We start from the raw sequence: 23,726 nt of genomic DNA on the forward strand, positions 1-23,726 counted from the left end.
TATATGCATATGCATATACATACACATATATATGTAATTTAGATGCTCGTTCCCAAACCTGAAAACTTGAGTTTAGTCCTGGGAACCTAGATAGCAGAGAGAGATAGATGACTCATAAATAAAAGCAATAAATTATAAATTCTTTTTTTCTTGAGACTTCCCTGGCCGGGGGGGGGGGGGGGGTGTCTAGAGAACAGAAGGCAAGAGACCTGATCCTTATAGTCCTTCATAGCTCCTGGCCCTAGGCAGAGGATACAGGGACTTTGGCCAGCCTGAGATTACAGGGACCAGGGAGGGGGTGGAGGATATTACAGGCAGTGGTGGGCTGGGCTGGGAATGCAGCAGGAGGTGGAGGGAGGCAGGGCTATTTAAGCCCAGGCCGAGGGCTGGCTGGCTGGCAACCCTAGTAGCCTGTCCTGTGAGCTGTCGCCAGCATGGATGACATCTACAAAGCTGCGGTGAGAAATGAATCTTTAAGGGGTTGGGGTGGGTAGGTCCACTGGGGGTTCACTCAGCTAAGAATGGGGGGTAGGGGTACCCTAGGGAAGTGATGGAGGACTCAAAAGGGCTCCCACACACCTGTAGCCCAGCCTCTCAAGCTGACATTTGGGGGATGCAGAAAAGGTAGCAAGCCGTTTTGGGGTTTGTCAATGTGGCTAGAGGGTGTGGTCTCAGCTTTCAGCATCCTGTGTCTCCCTCTGCTTCTAAATGTCTAGCCATCACTGTCTTGGCTACTCTTTAGACATTTTTTGATGTTTCTCAAGGTCTGTCCATCTCTGTTCCTTCCTCACTGTGTCTCGGAGTCCTTGTCTCTCTGTGTGTCTCCAGCCGCCCCCCCCCCCAACTTCTACTTCTCACAATCTGCTTCTTACATGCTCAGATCTGCCACGCTCCTCTAGCCCCGTAGCTGGCTGAGGAGGCTGTAGAAGGTAGGAGGAAATTGTGAGAGGGTGGAGAACTGGAGTTTTGGGATGGAGAGGTGATTTGAAGGCACAGGCCTGGGGAGGAGTAGGGGAGAAGGAACGAATTGTTGAAACCTCAGTCCCTGGCAGGCTCAGGGCTTAGGTAGGAGTTGAAAGTGATAAGAGTCAGGGTTTGAGAACAGTGACCTTAAGACTCTTCAATTTCCTGGGGACACTGAGGGGCTTTTGATATACCTGCTCTAGGGACAAGAAAATCCTAGCAAACAGCTGTTCCCAGGAAATTCTCTCCCAACCCCCAGAATATGGCCCCACTTGTGAGCAGGGAAGGGCTGCAGCTGGTTCCTATGGTATCCTTGGCTATCTTGTAGGAGTCTGTGGAGTTGGAGTGGAGTAGGGGGGTGGCCCTCCACCCAGTGCCCATACAAGGCCTGGCGGGGCTGGGGACTAATTTTGGCTCCTGAGGCAGCACCAGTAGGCCAGGGGGGCAGATAACACTGCCCCACCCCCTGCATACCAAAGTCCCCAGAACAATCACCAGGTTTAACTTTGTCCCCCTTTAAAAATAGCTCAGTGGCCACCCTGGTCAGGTTACAGTGGGTGGCTTTGCTCGCCCCCACGTTAGTTTTATTGTCTCAACCTGAGGGACAGCTGTCTCTCAGGCCATGCAGTTTAAGTTTCATTAGGATGACCTAAAGGGCATGGAATGGTCATTGAGTATTGTTACTCAGGACACCTCAGTCCTGGGAGGGGTGCTGCCTGTCACCTTGGCCCTAGCCCAGCCTCTGGGAAGCCAGCTGGGTCACCTTAGGGCTTTGGGGGCAGGAAAGGTGGACTGAGGACTTTGTCTGTAATTTGGGAATATATACCTCCTTCTGTTCTCATCCTCCCCATCTGTAGAATGGGTCAGTCTCTACAGCAGTCTCTGCTAAGGCCTGAGTCTGGGTCCTGAGTTCCCCTTTCCTCTCTAGGTAGAGCAGTTGACAGAAGAGCAGAAGAATGGTAAGTGTCTCCCACTGAGAGGACAGCAGGGCTAAGTGGGGGGAGTGGGGATGCCTTTTCAGGAAAGAACCCCAAATTAGAGGCTACAATCTGAGGGTTCTTCTTGCTTGCTATGACCTCAAAGAACTCTCGAAGGGAGGTGGACAATTTGCTAGTGGCCCCAGGGACCTAGATTTCTAGTGTCCTGACTACTGATCCAATCTTCTCACCCTATGTCGGACACAGAGTTCAAAGCTGCCTTTGATATCTTTGTCCTGGGCGCGGAGGATGGCTGCATCAGCACCAAGGAGCTGGGCAAGGTGATGAGGATGCTGGGCCAGAACCCCACACCTGAGGAGCTGCAGGAGATGATTGATGAAGTAGATGAGGATGGTGAGTCCCTTCACCCATTTCAGGCTCCACACATGCTCCTGGGCTCACTGGCCAGGAGCTACCTTCTCTCTATATCTTAATCATCTCATCCAGAAACTTGACAAATAACTCGTACTGCAATCCCAAGAAGGCTGAGGCAGTAGAACTTCGATGAGTTTGAAGCCAGTCTGATTGGGCCACATAGAGAGCTCCAGGCCAGCTTGGACTGCAGAGCAATGTTCTATCTCAAACAAGAGGAGTGTGCAAAGGAACACACTAGCCCTATAGTGTTGGTGTGTGTGTGTGTGTGTGTGTGTGTGTGTGTGTGTGCTTGTGTTAGGGGCCCACTGCCAGAATGTTAACCCTTCTCTCTCTCCGACCCTGCTGCCTACCTACCCACAGGCAGTGGCACAGTGGACTTCGATGAGTTCCTTGTCATGATGGTTCGGTGCATGAAGGATGACAGCAAAGGGAAGTCTGAGGAGGAGCTGTCGGATCTCTTCCGCATGTTTGACAAGTGAGAACTTGCTTGGCTTCTGACCCTGACCCAACCAGAGAGGAGAAAGGGGTAGTCTCAGCTAGGCAGTGGTGGTTCACACCTTTAATTCCAGCACTCAGGAGACAGAAGCAAGTGAATCTTTGAGTTCGAGGTCAACCTGGTCTACAGAATGAGTTCCAGGACAGCCAGGACTACACAGAAAAACCCTGCCTGGAAAAAAAACAAAGACAAACAAGAAAAAGAAAAAGAAAGAAAGAAAGAAAGAAAGAAAGAAAGAAAGAAAGAAAGAAAGAAAGAGTAGTCTCAGATCCCAGGCTGCATACTCTGCAGTCTTTGTTTTCCATCCTATGTGATGAAACACAGAAGTGCCCATCTCTAGTGTCCCTGTCCTCTCTCCCTCCTCCCCCTCCCCCTCCCCCTTCTTCCTCCTCCTCCCCGCTTCTCCTGGGCTCTGAGATGCCCCTTGCTCTCCCTGTAGAAATGCTGATGGCTACATTGACTTAGATGAACTAAAGATGATGCTGCAGGCCACAGGTGAGACCATTACAGAAGATGACATTGAGGAGCTCATGAAGGATGGTGACAAGAACAATGACGGCCGAATCGACTATGATGGTGAGTGGGTGGGAGGACCAGGTCCCCTCTTGTCCATCCTTCACTCCGTTCTCACTGCTGACACATACATGTCCTCTTTCCACAGAGTTCCTGGAATTCATGAAGGGTGTAGAGTAGACACTGATTTTGCACAAAGTTGCCCCTGCCTGTTCTTCTCCAGCCAGACCCTGTGGTAGGAGTGCAGCCGGGTTCTCTAGACTCTGAACCTGGTTGTGTCCTTGAACCTTGGCCCTTCTGGACTCTCTCCCCTTTCCTGTCCTGGGAAATGCAAATAAATCCTTGCTTTCCAGAGGCCTGGTATCTTGGTCTGATTTTCCTGGGGTCATAGTCTTTTCTCGGGGTTCTCTCCTGCCTGATGATACCATGCCTATCAGGTCGGCGGCAGAGCCTGTATTCTAACTGTTCAACCCACCTTCTGCAGGAGAACTTTCATTAAGTCAGAGACATCTTGCTCTGTACCCCACCGATGACCGGGCTCTGCTGTAGCCCCAGAGCCTGCATTTTAACAAGCTCCTGGAGTTCGTGAAAGGTGGAGTAGACATTTGACCTTCCTTCAGAGTTACCCGTTCCCACTTTCCCACTGGGGGTGAACTGCCAGGCTCAGCCAACAGATACTCCCTCAGGAGGGGAGCAGTTAGTTGCCAGGGCACTGGATGCTCCTTGGCACAGCAGCCTCTCCATCCTGTTTGGAATGAAGCTAAGTCTCCTGAGACCCAGCAGGCTTACAGCACTGTCTTCCCACTTCCTTGCAGGTTTTCACCAGGAATACTGACTCCCTGCCTCTGGGGAATGTGTAGTTTGCTCCACCCTCTAGCACTTATTTCTGGGCCACTTATTATGGCCCAGAGAGCCAAGGTCACCTGGCAAATTTGCAGGAGGACTCAGCTACCTTGCAGACAACCAAGGACTCTGACTGACAGACCAGGTTCAAATGGACGTACTGTCTCGTTCCTTTGGCCCTCTGAGGCTGGCCTCCAGTCACCCACCTGGTCTCAGGGCCTGAGGTCTGGTGACATCCCCAGTTTAGAGGTGGTGTGTAGGGAAAGGGCATCCAGCAGGTCAGAGCTGCAGTCAGAACAGTGACTAGGGAGGGGAAGTTGGGGGTTTACAAGGAAGTGGAGGTATTGGTAGCAATACCTTCAGGAGAGACAGCTGATAATGACAACCAGGATCCAGCCAGAATGCCAGCAGCTGTCCTTGCTCCGCCCTGTTACTGTATTGCCTCTGCACCTGTGCCCCAACCTAAGCATTCTCCAGACAGGCTGCACATTCCAGAGATAGTCTTGAAATTCTAGACATCCCTCTGGCCAGGCAAGAGTTGCTGGGAGTTCCCAGTTCCTGCAAAGCCATGGGAAGAGTGGAGAGGGACCTCATCGATCTGCCTTTGGGGTTGGGAACTGGAGAGCTTGGGGTCCTATGAAGACATTCAGAGTGACCCAGCAAGGCTGATGTCCCAGAGGAGGAGGAGCCACAGTGGGTGGTGCAGCCTGCAGAGTACATCGTTCAGTGGCCTGTCCACACACCCTGTCTGCAGTTATAGGGTTAGAGGCTGTGGTACATCAGAGTGAGGCCTCATTCCTAATCTCACAGAATGTCTAGCCAATGCTAGAAAATGGGAAGACAAAGAAATTCAGAGAGAAAAGCAGGTGTGCTGGCCTGACATAAAGTCATCTTGGAATGATTCCTAGAAGAGGTGGTTTTGAGCTGAACCCCAAAGAACACCAGTAAAACAACTGTGGGGTGCATGACGGGAAAGACTTGGAATGCGTCTCAAACCGGATGGAAGCCTGGCCCCAGCTGCTTTGGGGAGAGGTGGGCAGTGCCAGGCCTCCTGTTTTGTCATGCTTAGGGAGTGATCTACAATAGTCTGCCTTCGGTTTACAAATGAGTTTAGTAAGCATGTAGAAAGCAAAGGTAAAAAGAATAGTGAGTCCCAGATAGAGAGAAGCAGCAGCTAGCTGGCAGGATCAAGCCAGGTAGTCAAAACACTCAACAGAGATGCTCTCTCAGCACCATTGGGAGCACAGACAGAAAATACCATCAAAAGGAGATTATAGCCATCCAGCTGAAATCAACTGGGGAAGCCCTGTTTGGGCAACCATCTGGAGTTTCCCATCCAGAGAGTCTTGGGTAGAGGAGACTGTTTTTTTCAGTGTGAGGTTTCCTAGTAAAAGAACACAGAGCAGCAGATAGATAACATCAAACCGGCCCTCACAACATCCAGTAGAATCCAACGGGACAAGCTGAAACAGCCAGATGTTCCCAGTGGAGCCTTCTTCCTCACGGCTTCAGCCTCACTGTGGGCGTTTTACATTATAGGATTAAATAGTAGTAATATCAGTTGGATATGGTTGACCTTCTGGCTATTCTCAAGGACACAGTGTTTTTTACTCTTAGACTTATCTCTCTCTCCTGTTGCAGAGCTAGGGGGCGAGTTTGCCACAGGAAATATTTTGGAGAATATTTGAAATAAACATGCTGGAATCTGGTACAGAAGAGCCTCCCCTTGCTCCCAGAGTCCACTTTCAACAAGCTTAAACAGCACAGGACAATTTACCAATAGACTCTACACGGCACGCTCCTGAGCAGCTCAGCTTACATAAGGAGTGAGGCACTTGGGGCTGCAGAAGGGAGGAGAGCTCTGAGAGCACCAGGAGGCCTGCCAGTGGCCGGGAGGGACAGCAGAGTGGCTCTTGGTGCTGTGGGATGCCCTTACAGAAGGTCTTGGGTTTGGGGAATATTTTGAAACTAGTAAAAGTAATTGTTGAAGGCTTGAACTTGAGAGGACCAGGGACTCCAGGGTGGCCCTTCGAGTTTTGGTCACACTGACATTTCTTGAGGTATGGAAGCCTAGGCAGCCACAGGTTTAGATCAGAGGTTTTGGGGGATAGATGTTTCTTTGTATTCAGTTTAGGTATTTATCTTTTTGTGAAATTCTAAACTTTCAAACGTTGCAGAAATGGCACAAATACTCCTGTTTTCAGCCCAGGGAGACGCCTCACGGGGTAAAGGCACCTGCGACCCAGCTGGATGACCTGAGTCTAATCCCTGGGACCCAATGGACTTTTTACTGTTCTGTTCTTTCCTATCACATAGAGAACTAACCTGTCTCAGAGGGTCGGTGGGAGTCTTTTTGCAAGTTGTTTTCTGACCTTCACATGCATAGTGGCAGGCCCCTTCCCACGCTCACACACGTACACGGATGTATAAGCGCAAAAATATTGAATGGCTCTCTACTACTTCAGCCAGCTTCCCTAGAATTTGACAAGGTCTCTCAATGTAGTTCAGGTTAGGCTCAAGTTTGCTGGCCTCCTACCTCACCTCCCAAGTGTTGGGACTTCAGATGTGAAAACTACACTGACTTGAACTTAAATGTTTTGTTTTGTTTTTGAGTTAGATAGTGTTTATGTGGTTCTGGCTGTCCTGAAACTCCCTCTTTAGCATGTGTCTGTGTGTATCTTTATGTGTCTTTGTGTGTGTCTTTCTGTGTCTGTGTGTCTCCATATGTATCTATGTATCTGTGTGTGTTCGTGTGTATGTGTCTCTGTTTGTATGTCTCTGTGTGTGTCTGTGTGTAGGCCAGAGGTCAGCTTCAGAGTATTATTCCTCAGGTTCTCTCCAGCTTATTTTCTGAGACAGAGTCTTTCCTTGACCTAGAACTCACTGACTAGTCTAGCCTGACTGCCCAGTGCATCCCAGGGATCTCCTGCCCCTGCCTCCCACGTGCTGGGATTACAAGAGCGTGCCATCACACCCGTTTTATTAAGTTGGCTCTGGGATCAGACTCAGATTAGATGGAGTAATCTCCCCAGCTGCCAGGGTGGCTCTTTTGTTGACTTTATCGGAGTTCTGGTGGGTTTCCTCTGGTTAAAATTTAGGTAGTGCATTTCTGATGACTTGATTACAAGAAACCTGGAGAACAAAGTTGAGGTGGCCCTGCAACAGGCTGGTGGGAAGACGGAACCAGATGGATGGAGCAGAAGGGGCAGAGTGAGAACCAGGAAGAGAGGCGTCAGCAGAGCAGAGACCCTTTGCTAGTTTTGTCCATAAATGACACCCCTGGGAACAGTGGCAGAGACCAGGTTTCTGAACCTAAAATGAGCAGCTGGGAAGGACACATAGACAGTTGGAAGGACATATGGACAAGAGTCAGTGGGTGAAACAGCCTGGACAACAGCTGATGGCTCAGGGTCTTAGAATTGGAGTCCTCCCTCTTCCCTCCTCCTAGGCCTTAGCTATCTGCAAGGGGGGGGGGTCCTAGTGGAGCAGTGGGGTGGAAGCTAGAGTAGAGGGGCCTGAAGGAAGAGAGCGGAAGCAGGGGAGGTGGTGAACGGTGTGGACAGCAGACCAGAGCCAGAGGAAGGGGCAGGGGTACAGAGGAAGAGTCATGGGTACAGAGGAATGGACAGGGGTACAGAGGAATGGACAGGGGCACAGAGAAAGGGACAGGGCAGAGAGAAAGGGACAGGGGTACAGAGGGAGGGCAGGGGCACAGAGGAATGGACAGGGGCAGAGAGAAAGGGGCAGGAGTACAGAGGAAGGGATGGGGGCAGAGAGAAAGGGGCAGGGGCTGAAGGAAGAAGAGGGCTGTCTGGGGATGGGTGGAGAGTGACTGGTGTGCTGATGAGAAAAACCTGTCACAGGTAACAAAGAAGCAGAACAACTCAGTCACCATTGTCCACAAGGCTGGGTCATAGTGCTAGGCCCAAGATTTGAACTGGGCAAGGAGAGTGAGGTTTGATTCAATGTGTGTTGGGGGGGGGGCGGGTGGTGGTAGGCAAGTGGCCTCCATGAGAGAAAGACTGTGGTACAGATGGCAGTGTGGGTGTGGGGACTGAGTGTAGTGGTGGAACCCGGAGGAAGGAAGGCATGGCCTGGTGGACCAAGAGTGACTGGGGCATGTGTGGGAGACAGAGGGTGACGGTGGTGAGTGCTAATGGGAAAGGAACAGAATCAAGCCCACTGTGGTGGAAGGAAGACGATGGCTGAGCCTGCTACTGCTGCCTCTTTGCCTAGTACTGCCCCCAGTAGCCATGCGCCTGGGGTTTAGAAATGAGAAGTGCCCAGGAGAAGCATTAGGGAGAGAGGAAATGTCTCTGCCCACCCTGGCTTTCTCCTCATCAGCTGCCAGGGGCAGGGATAGTTCTGGGAGAGATGAAGGGAAATGGTGACCCATCTGCTGAAGGGAATTCTATAAAAGGCCATGTTGGTTAAGGACCAATTGATCCTTCCGGCATTACTGCCTCAGAATTCTACCCAGGAATAGCTAGGCTATACGACCCTGTGTGCATCCACCTGCTGGCACCTGCTGTAGGAACACACACATCACATATGAATCAACCCAGGGTGCCCCAGCTCCCTGAAGCTAAGGCCACAGCACTTTTGTGTGCATCACCTAATTCTGTCCTCCCTACTGCTGAGTTACGTCATCCTTTGCCCAGGTAGTGCTTTCCCCATGAAGCCTCCTTAAGGTTTTTCCCATTAGAAGAAACCACTGGAGCATCTTCCTAGGTAACTGGATTCCTCAGGAGATGGTTTCAGCACAAATATAGATTGGCACTTTTGCTCTGTCATGAAGTTCCACCTTTGTCCATTAGGTGGCATGGGGTGTCTGTGCTAGGCTCGCTGACCTGTGCCTTCGGGAAGGGCCTTTTAGGAAAGCCCTCTAGCCTGTTCTCTAGCCTGGGAAACTGAGGAACAGAAGGAGAAGGGAGGGAGGGATAGGAGATGAAAGGATGAGAAATCTGACTGGGTCCGCACACTTTGAGTCTGGATTTCCAGGCTTCTTCTGTGATGTGAAGTAGCCTGCCTACCCCACATGCCTGTCCAGGTAGACACAGCCCTTCCTACAGCTACAGCTAAAGGTCTGGCTGAGTAGAGACCCCAAGGGTGGTGGATCGAAAAGTAGTTTGGTCTCCTGCTCACAGCCTCAGCTTAGGGCCACATGCTGGCTGAAGGGCTGCCTGTTCATCACAATCTCAAGCAAGGCATAAGGCCTCTCAGCCTGGTCTAGGTACTACAACGTTTCCCCAGGGAGCTGAAGGCAGAATGTCTCCACCCTACTGAGATCCCAGGACAGAACCACCACTATAGCAGCCCTGTAAAGGCACTGTTCTTCAGTTTGTAAGTTCATATCCAGGATGGCTGGTCCTTGCCTCAGGAGAAGGCAGATCCAGAAAACAAAGGCCATTGGTTAGGGTTCTTCAGCAGACTCAGAGGCAGAGGTGGAATAAAGCCAGTTGTTGGTGTCTCTGAGCAGCCCCTGATCTGCTTCCCCCACCTTAGTAAGAAACCCCCACCGTATTAATGTTCTAGGGTCCAGGGGAACAGGAAGGTGAAGTTGCAAACCATGGGTTCTTCTCGTGCTGAGCTAGGGACTAATCTGTTTCCTCTGTAAAGAAGAGATAGGGTGGGAGGTAGGGTCCCAGGACTCTAGCCCTCCAGTAGTACCAGCAGCAAAAGAGGGTTCCAGGGTTGAGCTGAGCCTGTTCTCAGCCTTCTGTGATCTTAGTTGTGACTCTCTTTGAAAGGTTGGTGGTGAACATTCTGATGCCCACTTTCTGAGGTCTCAGGCCATTCCATCTGGGAGGCCCACCCTACCGGCGTTTCTAGAATCCTGGGTTTAGAACACCCAGGATCTTTGAAGATCATGGGTTCTAAAAGGAGGGTTCAGGGGAGGGGGAGGGGAGAGGTGGAGGCAGCAGGTCCAGAAACTGCTCTGAAAGGAGGGTTTGGGGGTTCCCACTTACCCAGATTCAGTTCCTTGGTGCATCTTCTCTCTGGATCCTTGTCACGCACTCCACACTGGAGTTTAGGGCAGAACAGTGACCCCTGTATGAGCAGAGCCATGGTATATGGAACCTGTGGGCTTGGGAAGAACTCACCACTGACCTGTTATGCTCTGGTCCCTGGGCCTCTAAAGGACTGGGGCCTGAAGGAAGCAAGACCATAGAAGTTCTCCTAAGCACCGAATAAACCTTGTCCCTTACCTCAGAGCAAGCCTGCTAAGCTGAGTTAGAGCCTTGTAGACTCAGAAAGGGGCTGTGAAGCCTGGGGAAAACTGGGTAGGAGACTTTAGTTCAGTGGTTCTCAGCCTTCCTAATGCTGTGACCCTTTAATACAGTTTCTCATGTTGTGATGATCTGATCCCCAACCATGAAATTATTTTCATTGCTACTTTATAACTGTCATTTTGTTAACATTATGAATTGTAATGTACATATAGGTGTTTTCAGATGGTCTTAGGTGACTTCTGTGAAAAATTCATTTGACCCTCAAAGAGGTCATGACCCACAGGTTGAGAACCATTGCCTTAGACATTCATTCCTTACCAGTGCCAGACCTATGAAGTATAGCTAGTCCTTCATCCCTACCAGGATGAAGTGAGAAATGAATCCTCTACCCACAGTAGCTTAGGCACAGTGGAGAGCTTGACAGCCAGGTCAAGGATACCTAGCTGACTCAGGGCTAGTGATGATGTCTCTAGAGAGACAGGGAGCAAAGTCAGACCCTCACCTGATTCCTGACCCCTTTTCAGGTTATCCCTTCCCTTTGCCACTTCGCTGGAACCTGAGTGTCATTCAAACTGTCCACACTTCAGCTGCGTGAGAGTCTCCCAAAGGGGAGCAGGCTAGTTTGCTGCACAGGCATTGAATGGGCCAGCTGAGGTGGCCGGAGACTGTGGGTAGATGGCAGGCTTGGAGCGCTTCGCTCTTCCTCTCCCGCCCCCCCCCACCCACCCCCCCCACCCCCCCCCCCCCGCCTCTTCCAGCATTGGGTGGAGCCACTGCCTTATAAGTGGCTGTCCTGGTGGCAGCAGAGCAAACTACATCCAGCAGCTGGCTCAAAGGGCAGCTCATTTTTTTCCCAGCATGGCTCCCACCGCTTGGGCCATCTGCTGCCTCCTGGGGAGCCTCCTGTTCCATGTGGACAGCCACAGATCTGGTCCCAGTCCCAGCCCCAGTGTGCCTCGGCTGCGGCTCTCCTACAGAGGTACTGGCCAGCGCTGGCCTGTTTGTGAGCATGGTGTATGTGCGAATGTCTGGGGCTCTAGGACATCCCTTAGTCAGCCAGCAGCTTGGGTAAAGTCAGGTTTCCTAGTCAGAGCCTGAATGCATGTGCTAGGAATGACTGTGTGCAGGAAAGGTAGACACATCCTGAAGTGGGAGACTTATGCAGGGGGGAAACTGGGGAGGCTGCTACAAAGGGAGGGAGGGAGATCAAAGCCCTGAGAGCTGTCTCTAGGGATGGGCACAGAAAAGGAAGAGGGATGGAGAGACTGGGTAGAGGAAGGGTAGAAAGAGGGTCTGGGCAGACATCAAGGGAGTGGGTAGAAGTCTGTCCCTCTGGTCCTGAGCAACAGGGAAAGGAGGAGCTTCTCCCACCTCTTGCAGCCTGCCCTGACTTATCATCCACACTCACTTGACCATCCCCTTGCCATCTATAGTCCAGGCGAGTCTCAACTTTCCCCTTCCATCTTTTCTCTTCCCTTCTCCTCCTCTTTCCTCCTCCTCCTCCTCTTCTTCTCCTCTCTCTCTCTCTCTCTCTCTCTCTCTCTCTCTCTCTCTCTCTCTCTCTCTCTCTCTCTGTGTGTGTAGAGGTGGTCCTCTGTTCTCTGTTCTAACCTAGCTGTGTGGTTCTGCCTTTTTTTTGATGGTCTCTGAGACAATTGAGACTAAGATTTAATTATAGATTCTTCTTCAACAAAAATGTATTGAATCTATCTATGTATCTATCTGTGTATCTATGTATGTATCTATCTCACGATCTATCTATCTATCTATCTATCTATCTATCTATCTATCTATCTGAGAGAGAGGATGTTAGAGAGTGTTTTGTCTAGGTGCACATGTGCCACAGTGTATGTTGTACATGTGTATAGGTCAGAAGACAACTTGTAGGAACTGGTTCTCTCTACCATGTAAGGCTCTGGGGATCAAGCTCAGGTTGTCAGGTTTGATGACAAGTGTCTTTACCCACTGAGCCATTTCAGTAGTTCTGCAGATTCTTTTGGGGAGATCATCTTCCCCTGGGAACCTCAGTTAGAAGGGGGAATGGCATAAGCTTCTGTGGAGACCATGGGGTAAAGGACTCTTTGTTCTGGGAGCTGTGGCTTTGAGGGGCGATCAGACTACTAGGAATAACCTCCCAGAGGGAAGTCTCAGAGTCTATATTAACCAAGCAAGGAGCCCTGAAGAGGCCACCAATGAGTTTGGGGATGGAATGAAGTGTCTGAGGAGTTCTGGACAAAGCTTACTCTGGCCCTTCCCAAGGGTGGCAGGCAGCCCCTTCTGGACAACTCTGCCAGTCCTTTGCTGAACTTTTGCTTCCACCTCCCCAAGCAGACCCAAGGAACTATATCAAAACTCTTGGGGCTCTTGATCCCTCCATCTTTGGGGTCAGCTGATAGGGCAGTGTGTACAAGAGAGAATGTCATTTGTCCACAACTCTGAGGCTGGCCATGCCCAGTCTACCCTGTGTCTTGGTGTACCCTCTGCTGAGGAATGTTCCCCTGACCTCCCCCCTTCCCAGTGGAGCCAGTCTTTGGAGCGTTCACACTCTTCCACCGTCTTCCTGGCTCTCCTAGCTAGCTCTTCCCTAGGCTCTCTGACATAATTCTGTTGGTGGGGCTGTCTTCCCTGGGCACTTAGCAAAGATGCTGGGATACAAGGATCCAAGCACTTTGATAGGATACTGGGGAGCTGTCAGCTGAAAAACCAAGGGTCTGAAGAATGGAGGACAGGGGACCGTTAGGATGTGGTATGGTGGTAGAGTGCTTGAGTGTTTAGTGTGATGGAGGGTGGCCCTAAGTTTAATATCCAGGACCACTAAAAAACAAACAAACAAACAAACAAACAAACAAAAATACTAGAGAGATGGTTCAATGATTAAGAGCACTGACTGCTCTTCCAGAGGTTCTGAGTTCAATTCTTGGCAACCACATGATGGCTCACAACCATCTGTAATGGGACCTGATGCCCTTTTCTGGCATGAAAGCATACATGCAGATAGAGCACTCACATACATAGAGTAAATGAATAAATCTTTTTTTAAAAAAAAAAGAATGAAGGTAAACCGGGCAGGGTTGGGTGGGAGCTGATTGCTGCTGGTACCACTTGCCCCAAGAACCATGTCCCAAAAGCCTTGTAGCAACCCTGTGGATGGTAACATTTTCCAGAAGTACGTGTGTGGTGAGTGCAGAGCTGGGATCCTCGTTCCCACTTTCTGGCTGGGGAAGTGGGCTCACTAGCAGACCCCAATTCTCTTCCTTTGCTCTCTGATAGATCTCCTGTTTGCCAACCGCTCTGCTGTCTTTCTGGGTCCACGGGGCTCCCTAGACCTCCAAGTCATGTACCTGGATGAGTATCGGGATCGCCTCTTTCTGGGAGGCCGAGATGCCCTTTACTCTCTGAGACTGGATCAGGCATGGCCAGATCCCCGGGAGGTGAGCGGCACTAATGGGGGTCAAAGAGTGGGTACTTCCAGGTGAAGGCCAGATGGAGAAACTGAGACCATGAGTTTAAGGGCGTTGAGATTGTTTGCTGGCTGTGTTTCAGGTCTTGTGGCCACCACAGCCAGGACAGAAGGTGGAATGTGTCCGGAAGGGAAAAGACCCTTTGGTGAGTATTGTTGGCAAGAACCAGGGTTCTCAGAATGGCCCACAGCCACTACCCTGGTGCCTCTGCTGGGAGGACTTGAAGCAGGTCCTAAGTGTTTCCAGAGATCTGGAGAGAATGTGACCCTCACCATGTCCCCAGAGCTGATATGAAGCAGAGCTGAGCCTTAGAACCCAAGGAGACAGTGCGCCTCACCCTCGGACCCCTTTTTTCTCCTGCAGACGGAGTGTGCCAACTTCGTGCGGGTCTTACAACCCCATAACCGAACCCACCTGCTGGCCTGCGGCACGGGAGCCTTCCAGCCCATCTGCACCTTCATCACAGTTGGGCATCGAGGGGAGGTGAGCCTGGGCTTGGAAGTTGGGAAGCTGTGACATTTCCTCCCCGCTGTCTGAACGTTTCCCATTGAACCAGGGTCGGGCAGAGGGGGCAGGGGCCTGAAAGGCGCCTTTGTGCTGGGGTGCTGACCCCATCAGAGAGGCCATGGATAAAGATCTCGTCCCCCACCCCCAACCCTATGCTCCAGTTGCACGCAAAGATCACTGTCTGCTCGAGGCTCTGCTTCTTTCCCAGGTGACCCTGTTCTGTGCCCCTTTCCTTCCTCTGTGTAGCATGTGCTCCACTTGGATCCTAGCAGCGTGGAAAATGGAAGGGGGCGTTGCCCACATGAGCCAAACCGTCCCTTCGCCAGCACCTTTGTAGGTGGGTGATATCAAGCCCGAGCGGGCCAGGAGGGTGGGAGTTGGTGCATAGCACTGGGAAGAGATGGGGCTGGTTGCTAGGCCTGGCCCTCTCTCTTGACTCTGGTCCCTTTTAGGTGGGGAACTGTACACAGGTCTCACTGCTGATTTCCTGGGACGTGAGGCCATGATTTTCCGGAGTGGGGGTCCCCGACCAGCCCTGCGTTCTGACTCTGACCAGAGCCTCCTACATGGTGAGGCCCCCTGAGGGCAAGGCTGCTTGGGACCCATCCCTCTAACGCAGAAGAGAGAAGATAGATGAAATGTGGCCCAAGATGAACAGGCCACACCTCCAGCTCCTAGGGTGGGGGAGGCATGTGGCTTCCCCTGTCACATCATTACCGTGTCACCCTCTCAGATCCCTGGTTTGTGATGGCTGCTCGGATCCCAGATAACTCTGACCGGGACGACGACAAGGTGTACTTCTTCTTCTCTGAGACAGTCCCGTCCCCAGATGGTGGCTCAGGTGATGTCACCATCAGCCGTGTGGGCCGCGTCTGTGTGGTAAGAGCTGTGGCAGGGTTCAAGACCCCTGTTGTGACCTCTTTCCTAGACTGTCCTTTCACAGTAGAGAAACTGAGGCAAGGATACAGTGCTGGCATACATCCCTCTCTATGTGGTTGAGGGTAGAGGAACAAGAGGCGGGGCCCATACTCACAGGGCAAAAAGCTGACTCTACCCTCCATTCCCCAGAATGACGCTGGCGGCCAGCGAGTGCTGGTGAACAAATGGAGCACCTTCCTCAAGGCCAGGCTGATATGCTCTGTGCCTGGCCCGGGTGGGGCCGAGACTCACTTTGACCAGCTGGGTAAGGGAATGGCCAACCAGGCCTAGATTCTGGTTTTTTTTGTTTGTTTTGTTTTGTTTTTTTGTTTTTCGAGACAGGGTTTCTCTGTGTAGCCCTGGCTGTCCTGGAACTCACTTTGTAGACCAGGCTGGCATCGAACTCAGAAATCCGCCTGCCTCTGCCTCCCAAGTTCTGGGATTAAAGGCGTTCACCACCACCGCCCGGCTCAGGCCTAGATTCTGGAAGTGGGGAGCGCTCAGAGCTGTTAAATCAGTTCATTGGCAGTAGCTATAACACTTACGCCTCTTTCTGTGTCCCAGAGGATGTGTTCCTGCTGTGGCCCAAGGCAGGGAAGAACCTCGAAGTGTATGCACTGTTCAGCACCATCAGGTGGGCATACATGCACCCCTGTACCCCACTACCCCTGGTCTCTGTACCAGGCTGGTTTTTCTATTAAGCCCCTGCCCTCATTCCACCGACCTTCAGTGGTCTTTCTCCTTGATTCGGTGACTATTTTCCAGTCTTCATCTCCGATTTGTCTCTGCTTTTGTGTCCTGTGTCCCAGTCTTTGTTTTCAGCAGCCACTGTCATCATCTTTATCACTTATGAAGTCAGCTTGGGTTGGGTCGTCCTCCTCCCAACCCACCTTGGCCTGGCCTCACTGTCTCTGTTTGCCTTTGGCAGTGCTGTGTTCCAGGGATTTGCTGTCTGTGTGTACCACATGGTAGACATCTGGGAGGTCTTCAATGGGCCCTTTGCCCACCGAGATGGTCCTCAGCATCAGTGGGGACCCTATGGGGGCAAAGTGCCCTTCCCCCGCCCTGGTGCGGTAAGTAGCTTTTTAGGGTCAGGCAATAGAGGCCTAAGTAGATAACAGGGGAATGTAAGGCTTCCAGTTTATGTTCAACCTACTTGGCGGTAGTGGTGGCCTCCGGAGGGTTTGGGAGGAGGGTCTCTGCTGTGTGCATGACCCCCCTAGAGTTGGAAAGAGGTTGGGTAGTGCCATCCTAGGGACTTCAAATGTTTCCTCTGCTGCTGCTTGCAGTGTCCTAGCAAGATGACTGCACAGCCAGGCCGACCCTTTGGCAGCACCAAGGACTACCCTGATGAGGTGCTGCAGTTTGTCCGAGACCACCCACTCATGTTCCAGCCTGTGAGGCCTCGGCTTGGCCGCCCTGTCTTGGTCAAAACTCACTTGGCTCAGCAATTGCGCCAGATTGTGGTAGACAGAGTGGAGGCTGAGGATGGGACTTATGATGTCATCTTCCTAGGAACTGGTAAGGCTGAACAGAGGTAGCCAGGTTTGTGTGGGGGGGTGTAACTTCTTCCTTCTTGTCTCATTAACCTTTGTTCCCCAGATTCAGGTTCTGTGCTCAAAGTCATTGCCCTCCAGGGTAGTGGCTTGAGGGAACCTGAAGAGGTTGTTCTGGAGGAGCTCCAGGTGTTTAAGGTAAGCAGGGGTTGATGAATGGCTCCACCTCCCACCCCTGGGCCTGGGGTAGGCTCCAGGAAAGTGAATCCAGGGGAGAGGCTCAAAATACTGCACACAGTCCTGAAGAGGCTCAGGATGCTACTGAATTACTGGGAGAGCTGGAGAAGTAGGCTATGAACTCAAGATGCCTGCTACTCTCTGGGGACGTTTGACAAAGCCTTGTCAGGCTCAAGTTGCAGTGACAAAGTAGCTGAGACTCCAAGTCCCTCCTCCCCTGACACACATGTAACTGGACAGGGATTGTCTGTGTTTGGGGGCTATTTTTGCCTCTGGATAAGAGGTTAATGATTTTGGACAGCTGGCTCATGGCTGGGGAACATTGTTGAAGGAGGTAATAAAACACTGAGCCAAGCCTCCCTCTTGGAAACCAGCCAGGATGAGGGTACCTTCCTGGATATCTGGGAAACACTTCCCCGCCCCCCATCTTTTTGAGACAAGGTCTTGCTATATATTTTTGGCTGGCCTGATGTATATCATGTTAACTAAACTGGATTCAAACTCATGGACATCCGCCTGCCTCTGCCTTCTGAGTGCTGGGATTAAAGGCCTGCACGACCACACCCAGCATGTGTTTGTATTTTTGAGACCATGTCTCTGTAGTTTAGCTTAGTTTGAAACTTATTATAGAGAGCAACCTGGCGGGGAATTCCACATCTTCCTGCCTCCGCTGCTCCAGAGCGGAGGCTATGGGTATGCATCACCTTCCCCAATCCTGTCCAGCCTTCGCTGCCAGGAGGTACAGTGATCAGGTGAGGGGCAACTGGCTCCCCCTCCCCTCCGGGCCTTGGCAATGGTAAAAGCAGGGAAGCTATGCAGAACCTTCACCCACCCATCCTAAGACCCCATTCCTTCTCTAGGTGCCAACACCCATCACCGAGATGGAGATCTCTGTCAAAAGGGTAAGGCCAGCCCCTGTATCCCTTCTCCTAAACTTGTTGTGGACTCCACTGGAGAGCTGGGCCTATTGCCTGTGTGTGCCTCTGTGTTTGTGTGTGTGTGTGTGCCTGTGTGTGTGTGTGCCTGTGTGTGTGTGTGTGTGCCTGTGATGTATGTGCCTGTGTGTCTGTGTGTGTGTGTGTCTGTGTGTGTGTGCCTGTGCGTGTGTGCCTGTGTGTGTGTGTGTGTGTGTGCCTGTGTGTGTGTGTGTGTGTGCCTGTGTGTGTGTGTGTGTGTGCCTGTGTGTGTGTGTGTGCCTGTGTGTGTGTGTGTGTGTGCCTGTGTGTGTGTGTGTGTGTGTGTGTGTGTATGTGCCTGTGTGTGTGTGTGTGTGTGCCTGTGTGTGTGTGTGTGTGTGCCTGTGTGTGTGTGCCTGTGTGTGTGTCTGTGTGTGTGTGTGTGTGTGTGCGTGTGTCTGTGTGTGTGTGTGTCTGTGTGTGTGTGTCTGTGTGTGTGTCTGTGTGTGTGTGTGTGTGCCTGTGTGTGTGTGTCTGTGTGTGTGTGCCTGTGCGTGTGTGTGTGTGTGTGCCTGTGTGTGCGTGTCTGTGTGTGTGTGCCTGTGTGTGTGTGTGCCTGTGTGTGTGTGCCTGTGTGTGTGTGCCTGTGTGTGTGTGTGTCTGTGTGTGTGTGCCTGTGCGTGTGTGTGTGTGTGCCTGTGTGTGCGTGTGTGTGTGTGTGCCTGTGTGTGTGTGCCTGTGTGTGTGTGCCTGTGTGTGTGTGCCTGTGTGTGTGTGTGTCTGTGTGTGTGTGCCTGTGCGTGTGTGTGTGTGTGTGCCTGTGTGTGCGTGTGTGTGTGTGTGTGTGTCTGTGTGTGTGTGTCTGTGTGTGTGCCTGTGTGTGTGTGTGTCTGTGTGTGTGTGCCTGTGCGTGTGTGTGTGTGTGTGTGCCTGTGTGTGCGTGTGTGTGTGTGTGTGTCTGTGTGTGTGTGTCTGTGTGTGTGTGCCTCTGTGTGTGTAGGCCAGAGGACCTCCTCAGGTGCTACTCATCTCTTTTGAGACAGAATCATTGGCCTAGAGCTTGCCAATCAGGATAGAGTGGCTGGCCAGCAAGCCCTAAAGCCTGTGTTTCTACTTTCCCAGCCTGGAACTGCAAATGGGACCTGGGCTCAGGTCTTTGTGCTGAAGCACTTGATTGAGCCATCATCCCTAGCCTCTGGGAGTAAATCCCAACTTTAAAATATATTTTATTTATTTTGGTAAAGCCCTGCTAAGCCCAAGCTGCAGTGAGCAAGGTGACGAGTCTACAGGGCCTTAAAAGTTCTCATGGCAAATGAAAAATAGAGATCAGAGAGCAATTTTTGGAGCTCAGTTCTCTCCTTTTACCATGTGGGGCAGAGGGGAACAAACTCGCATTGTCAGGTTAGGCGGCCAGCACCATATTCTGCTGAGCCATCTTACTGGTCCACAGCTCAGCTTTTGTATTGGGATTACTGTAGACATGCAATTACTGTAGACATGTAGCCCAGTGGCCACATGCAGTTGAGGACAGCCATGCATGTGACCCAACACAAACTCATAAACTTACTTAAAACATGAGTTGCTTTTTTTTTTTTTTTTTTTTTTTCTAATTTGTTTTTGGTAACTCGGTTGCTCATACACAAACTTTGCAGATGACAGCTTCATATCACAGGGTCAAAAGGTTAGACATGCCTGCAAGGTACAACTTTAAAGCCAGAGGCCAGCCACAGAGTCCCTTAGGCTAGAGGCAGAGGTTGGATGCAGAGAAGGCCTGAAGAAGTCTCTTACAGAAAAGACCCCAGCTCCACCCCCACCTACTCACAGCCTAGCATGGGCTCTGGAATACATTCAGCATCTCTGTCCTTGTGAATGAATTCAAGAAGTTCTGGAAACCATCCTGAAACTGATGGGTCTCAGGAAGGCCTGGGGGTTCAGAGCCTGTTGGTGAAGCCCAGCTCACTGGGGCTCTGCTTGCATTTCTTCCCCAGCAAACACTGTATGTGGGCTCTCCACTGGGTGTGGCCCGGCTACAGCTGCACCAGTGTGAGACTTATGGCAGTGCCTGTGCTGAGTGCTGCCTGGCCCGGGACCCATACTGTGCTTGGGATGGCACTTCCTGTGCCCGCTACCGCCCCAGCTCTGGCAAGCGCAGATTCCGTCGGCAGGACATACGACATGGCAACCCTGCTGTGCAGTGTCTGGGCCAGGGCCAGAGCCAAAACAGTGAGTGGTGGGCCCCGGGATGTGGGTCACCCTTTGAACTGGGCTCCATCTCTGGGAAGCATGGGCTTGGAAAAGTCCTGTTGTAATAAGGTCCTAGTCTCCCTATCTGTGCAACTACATGGAGCCTTAGGGTAGTGTCACCTAAGTCCTCACCACACAGGTATCCTGTGGGAGTTGGTCTATGGCCCTCAGAGTCTGGGTCTCCTGGTTTCCTAGCTGACCTGACCTGGTCCTCTCTACAGAAGAAGCTTCGGGATTGGTGATCCGAGTCTTTGGCACAGAGCACAACAGTACCTTCCTTGAGTGCCTGCCCAAGTCTCCTCAGGCTGCAGTGCGCTGGTTCTTACAAAGGCCAGGGGATAAGGGGACTGACCAGGTGAGTAAAAACCCTGCCCAAGACTCACTTCTCTCTCTGAACCCCAAACCCTAAGCTCTAGAAAGGGACTCTGGAATGAGTTAGGCAAGATCTTCCAGAGAAAAAATGTGTATTATACCTTGGGGTACCTATGAGGAGCTGCCTCCATTTCTGCTTCTGTGAGTGCCTAGGCTGCATGTAGCTCCGGCCTCCCTAGTCTGTGTGGGGGTGCCAGAGGGTGAGGAGAGGGAATGGGGACTAAGTTGTTCTGGAAGTTCTCATGCTAATGCATGTGGCTCAGCTTTGAAGGGATCCCTTCCCTAGAGTTTCTTAATTCTTCTCTGCCTCAAGCCTGGTCCCTACCTCCCAATCCTAGCCTTATGCTTCTTTTCGCAGAAGCAAGTTATCTGCTCAAGTCTTCTTTTCCCCCTTACTGAGAAGGTTTGTCAACCCCTAAGATGGCTTCAGTCTAGGGCTTGAGGCCAAGTATGGGCAAAGCAGAGTCTGGAACTGCTTTCCCATGGGGAGGGAGAAAAAGGAGGGGTTTGGTTAGGGGGGTGGGGGGCTCTTCCTCCAGATCAGGAGCCACAGGAGGCAAGCTTGGGACCAGCTGTAGGGCTGAGCACTGAGAGACTCCCTGGAGTAGGGAGAGCAATAAGACAATAAGGTTACACAATGCTAACCACCCAGGCGGTTTACCCTCAGCGCTCAGATGAACAGACAGGGCTAGCAGAAGAGTTTGGAATCAGAGTCAGTTCTTGCCTCCCACACTCAAGTGGGCACTTAGCCCACCCCAAGCTTGGGCTGTGGGCCTCACACTGTGGGGGAGTGAGCAGAAGCGACCAAGACAGGGAAGGCCCAACATGACTGTGTGTGTAAGTGTGTGTGTGTGTATAGAGTTTTCTTTAGCTCAGAGTAAAACCTCACAGACACAAACCTAACTCCTCAGCTCCCTGGGTACTCGAGCAGACTTCTCTGAAAGTCTTAGGGCTCTGACCTGGGGACACACAACCATTCAGTAAGCTTTCTTCATAGGTCCTTGTCCTGCTCTGCAGAAAGGTGAGACCTGCTTGCCTGAAATTAGCTCTTGGTCTGTCTGAGCTCTTGTCAAACGGTCAGGCCAACCTTGGGAGAGAGGGAATTGGCAAAGGGGGGAGGGAGGCAGGGCTTGGACCCCCTAGAATGGTAACCATGGAAAAGCAGAGCAAAGAAAATGAGGTGAATGTTCTCCCCCACTCCTCCTTGCTTAAGTCTCCTGTACCCTCCTACACCCCCTACAGGTGAAGACAGATGAGCGAGTTTTACAGACGGATCAGGGGCTGCTGTTCCGAAGGCTCAGCCGCCTTGATGCAGGAAACTACACTTGTACCACTCTGGAACATGGCTTCTCCCAGACTGTGATTCGTTTTGCCCTGGAGGTGATTGCATCTGTGCAGCTGGACAGCCTGTTCCTTCGGGAGCCAAGGCTAGAGGAGCCCTCAGCCTGGGGAAGTCTGGCGTCTGCCTCACCCAAGACTTGGTATAAGGACATCCTTCAGCTAACTGGTTTCGCCAACCTGCCCCGTGTGAATGAGTACTGTGAACGCGTATGGTGCAGGGCTGTGGGGGAGCGCGCAGGCTCCTTCCGTGGAAAGGGAAAACAGGCGAAAGGCAAGAGCTGGGCGGGGCTAGAGCTGGGCAAGAAGATGAAGAGCAGAGTGCTGGCTGAGCACAATCGGACACCCCGGGAGGTAGAAGCCACATAAGATGGCTGAGGAGGGGATGGTCGGGCTGGGCTGGGGGACTCAACACTATCTCGCTCCCACCCAGCTAGGAAAGAGGAGTCCCGGACACCTGATTACCTCTTAGAGGCAATCTCTACCACCTACAGGAAACTAGGGGCTGGTGGGAGGGGCCTTGCACCCCAGTCTACCCCTGCCTTTCTCCGTGTTCTCAGTCCCAGGCTGCAGCTGGCACCTCCATACCACTTGTAGTCCCAAGGGGCCTGCTATTTGTTCTCAGAGATGGTGTGGCTTCCGGAACACATTTCCGGTTGTGCCCAGAGGCAAGTTGGGTGGTTCTTTCCCAGCTTGCCGAACAATGGCCATTCTAAGTGACCCTCTGAGTGGGTGTATGGGTGGCTCTGAGGGGATATATTGGCAGTCCACCAGAGGAGGGGAAAGTAGATTCCTAAGGTAGTACCTGATAAGAAACACTTGCCCTGTGAGGTGTGAGAGAAAGTAGAGGCGCCGAGGAGGTGGGGTTGCACTGTTTATCTGTCTCCATGCCTCGGGATCTAGATGATTCCCTACCTCAGCCCACTACCATCTCATACTCACAGAGGCAAGAATTGCTGGAACCTGGAGGTTGCCTGGGCCTGGCTCCCTTTTTAAACCAGGAAGAGTTGTCTCATAATATGATACCCTTTTCCCAGGTGCCAAATTGTCAGGCCAGGCTTGCTGGGGTGCCCACACCTCACCATCAGAGTCACTTCCTGAGGATCAGAGGGAGGTTCTGTGGACCAAAGAGAGGTTGAAGGGAGTTGGAGGGTAGGAGTGGGAAGTGTGGGCTACCTTTCTAAGGGTGAGAGGGGGCAGGCTCAGGCCTGTGAGGTTAGCAGTGGACACTCTGAGAACTGCAGCCAGTGGTCAGGATCAGCATACTGGGCTTTGTCTAGAGCCACAAGGAACTAGAGAGAGGTGGGTCAGGTCCATGAGCATGTGTCCTCAAGAATCAAAGTGACATCAGTTGGTTCAGGAGCCACAGGGCAGGCCAGATATTTCCAACCCTGGAGTCTCTACTGAGGGTGGTCATGATGGTTTGTTTATAAGACTCCCATGGTTTTTTTTTGTGGTACTTGGGATTGAATCTAGGGGTCTCATGCATGCTAGATAAATACCACTGAGTTCAAGCCCAGCTTTCTTTCTATGGGAGGTCACAAAGAAAGAAAGCTGGTATGGTAAATCCTGCTGCTGGGGTGGGGGTGTGGATGGGGTGGGGGTGGGGCTGAGTGACAAGTGCTCATCTGGTCTGGGCTTAGGGGAGGAGCTTTGTCATTAGCAGCTTCTGCAGCTGGGGAGCAGAGAGTGGGAGGAGGACAATTAAATGAAAAGTTATTCCCAGCCCGAGGGTGAAGAAGTTAGTGACGCACAAGACAGACAAGAAGGCACGTCTGAGTTCCCTCCTTTGAAAAGGGGGGGGGAGGGTGAAGGCAGGGTGGGGGTGGGGGAGATGAAAAAGCGAGAAAGCTTTTT

The 23,726-nt window shown here is 51.8% G+C and overlaps 2 protein-coding genes across 2 annotated transcripts; both read left to right on the top strand.

Moving 5' to 3' along the window:
• The first annotated feature begins 333 nt into the window (after nt 1-333).
• Tnnc1 (troponin C1, slow skeletal and cardiac type) lies at nt 334-3,679 on the top strand. The gene is made up of 6 exons (XM_034498325.2): nt 334-458; nt 1,892-1,922; nt 2,148-2,294; nt 2,676-2,790; nt 3,251-3,387; nt 3,473-3,679. The coding sequence occupies exons 1-6, from the start codon at nt 435-437 to the stop codon at nt 3,502-3,504; spliced, it is 486 nt and encodes a 161-aa protein (XP_034354216.1). The 5' UTR covers nt 334-434; the 3' UTR covers nt 3,505-3,679.
• Nucleotides 3,680-11,205: 7,526 nt separating this feature from the next.
• Sema3g (semaphorin 3G) lies at nt 11,206-23,458 on the top strand. The gene is made up of 16 exons (XM_034499074.2): nt 11,206-11,379; nt 13,671-13,831; nt 13,944-14,006; nt 14,225-14,344; nt 14,615-14,705; nt 14,821-14,937; nt 15,102-15,247; nt 15,437-15,551; nt 15,851-15,920; nt 16,215-16,359; nt 16,576-16,807; nt 16,889-16,980; nt 17,880-17,921; nt 19,904-20,138; nt 20,381-20,514; nt 21,774-23,458. Exons 1-16 carry the CDS (start codon nt 11,259-11,261, stop codon nt 22,236-22,238), a joined length of 2,349 nt encoding a protein of 782 aa, XP_034354965.1. The 5' UTR covers nt 11,206-11,258; the 3' UTR covers nt 22,239-23,458.
• Nucleotides 23,459-23,726: the final 268 nt, after the last annotated feature.

This window comes from Arvicanthis niloticus, chromosome 3 (genome assembly GCF_011762505.2).
Source record: "Arvicanthis niloticus isolate mArvNil1 chromosome 3, mArvNil1.pat.X, whole genome shotgun sequence".
NCBI lineage: Eukaryota > Metazoa > Chordata > Mammalia > Rodentia > Muridae > Arvicanthis > Arvicanthis niloticus.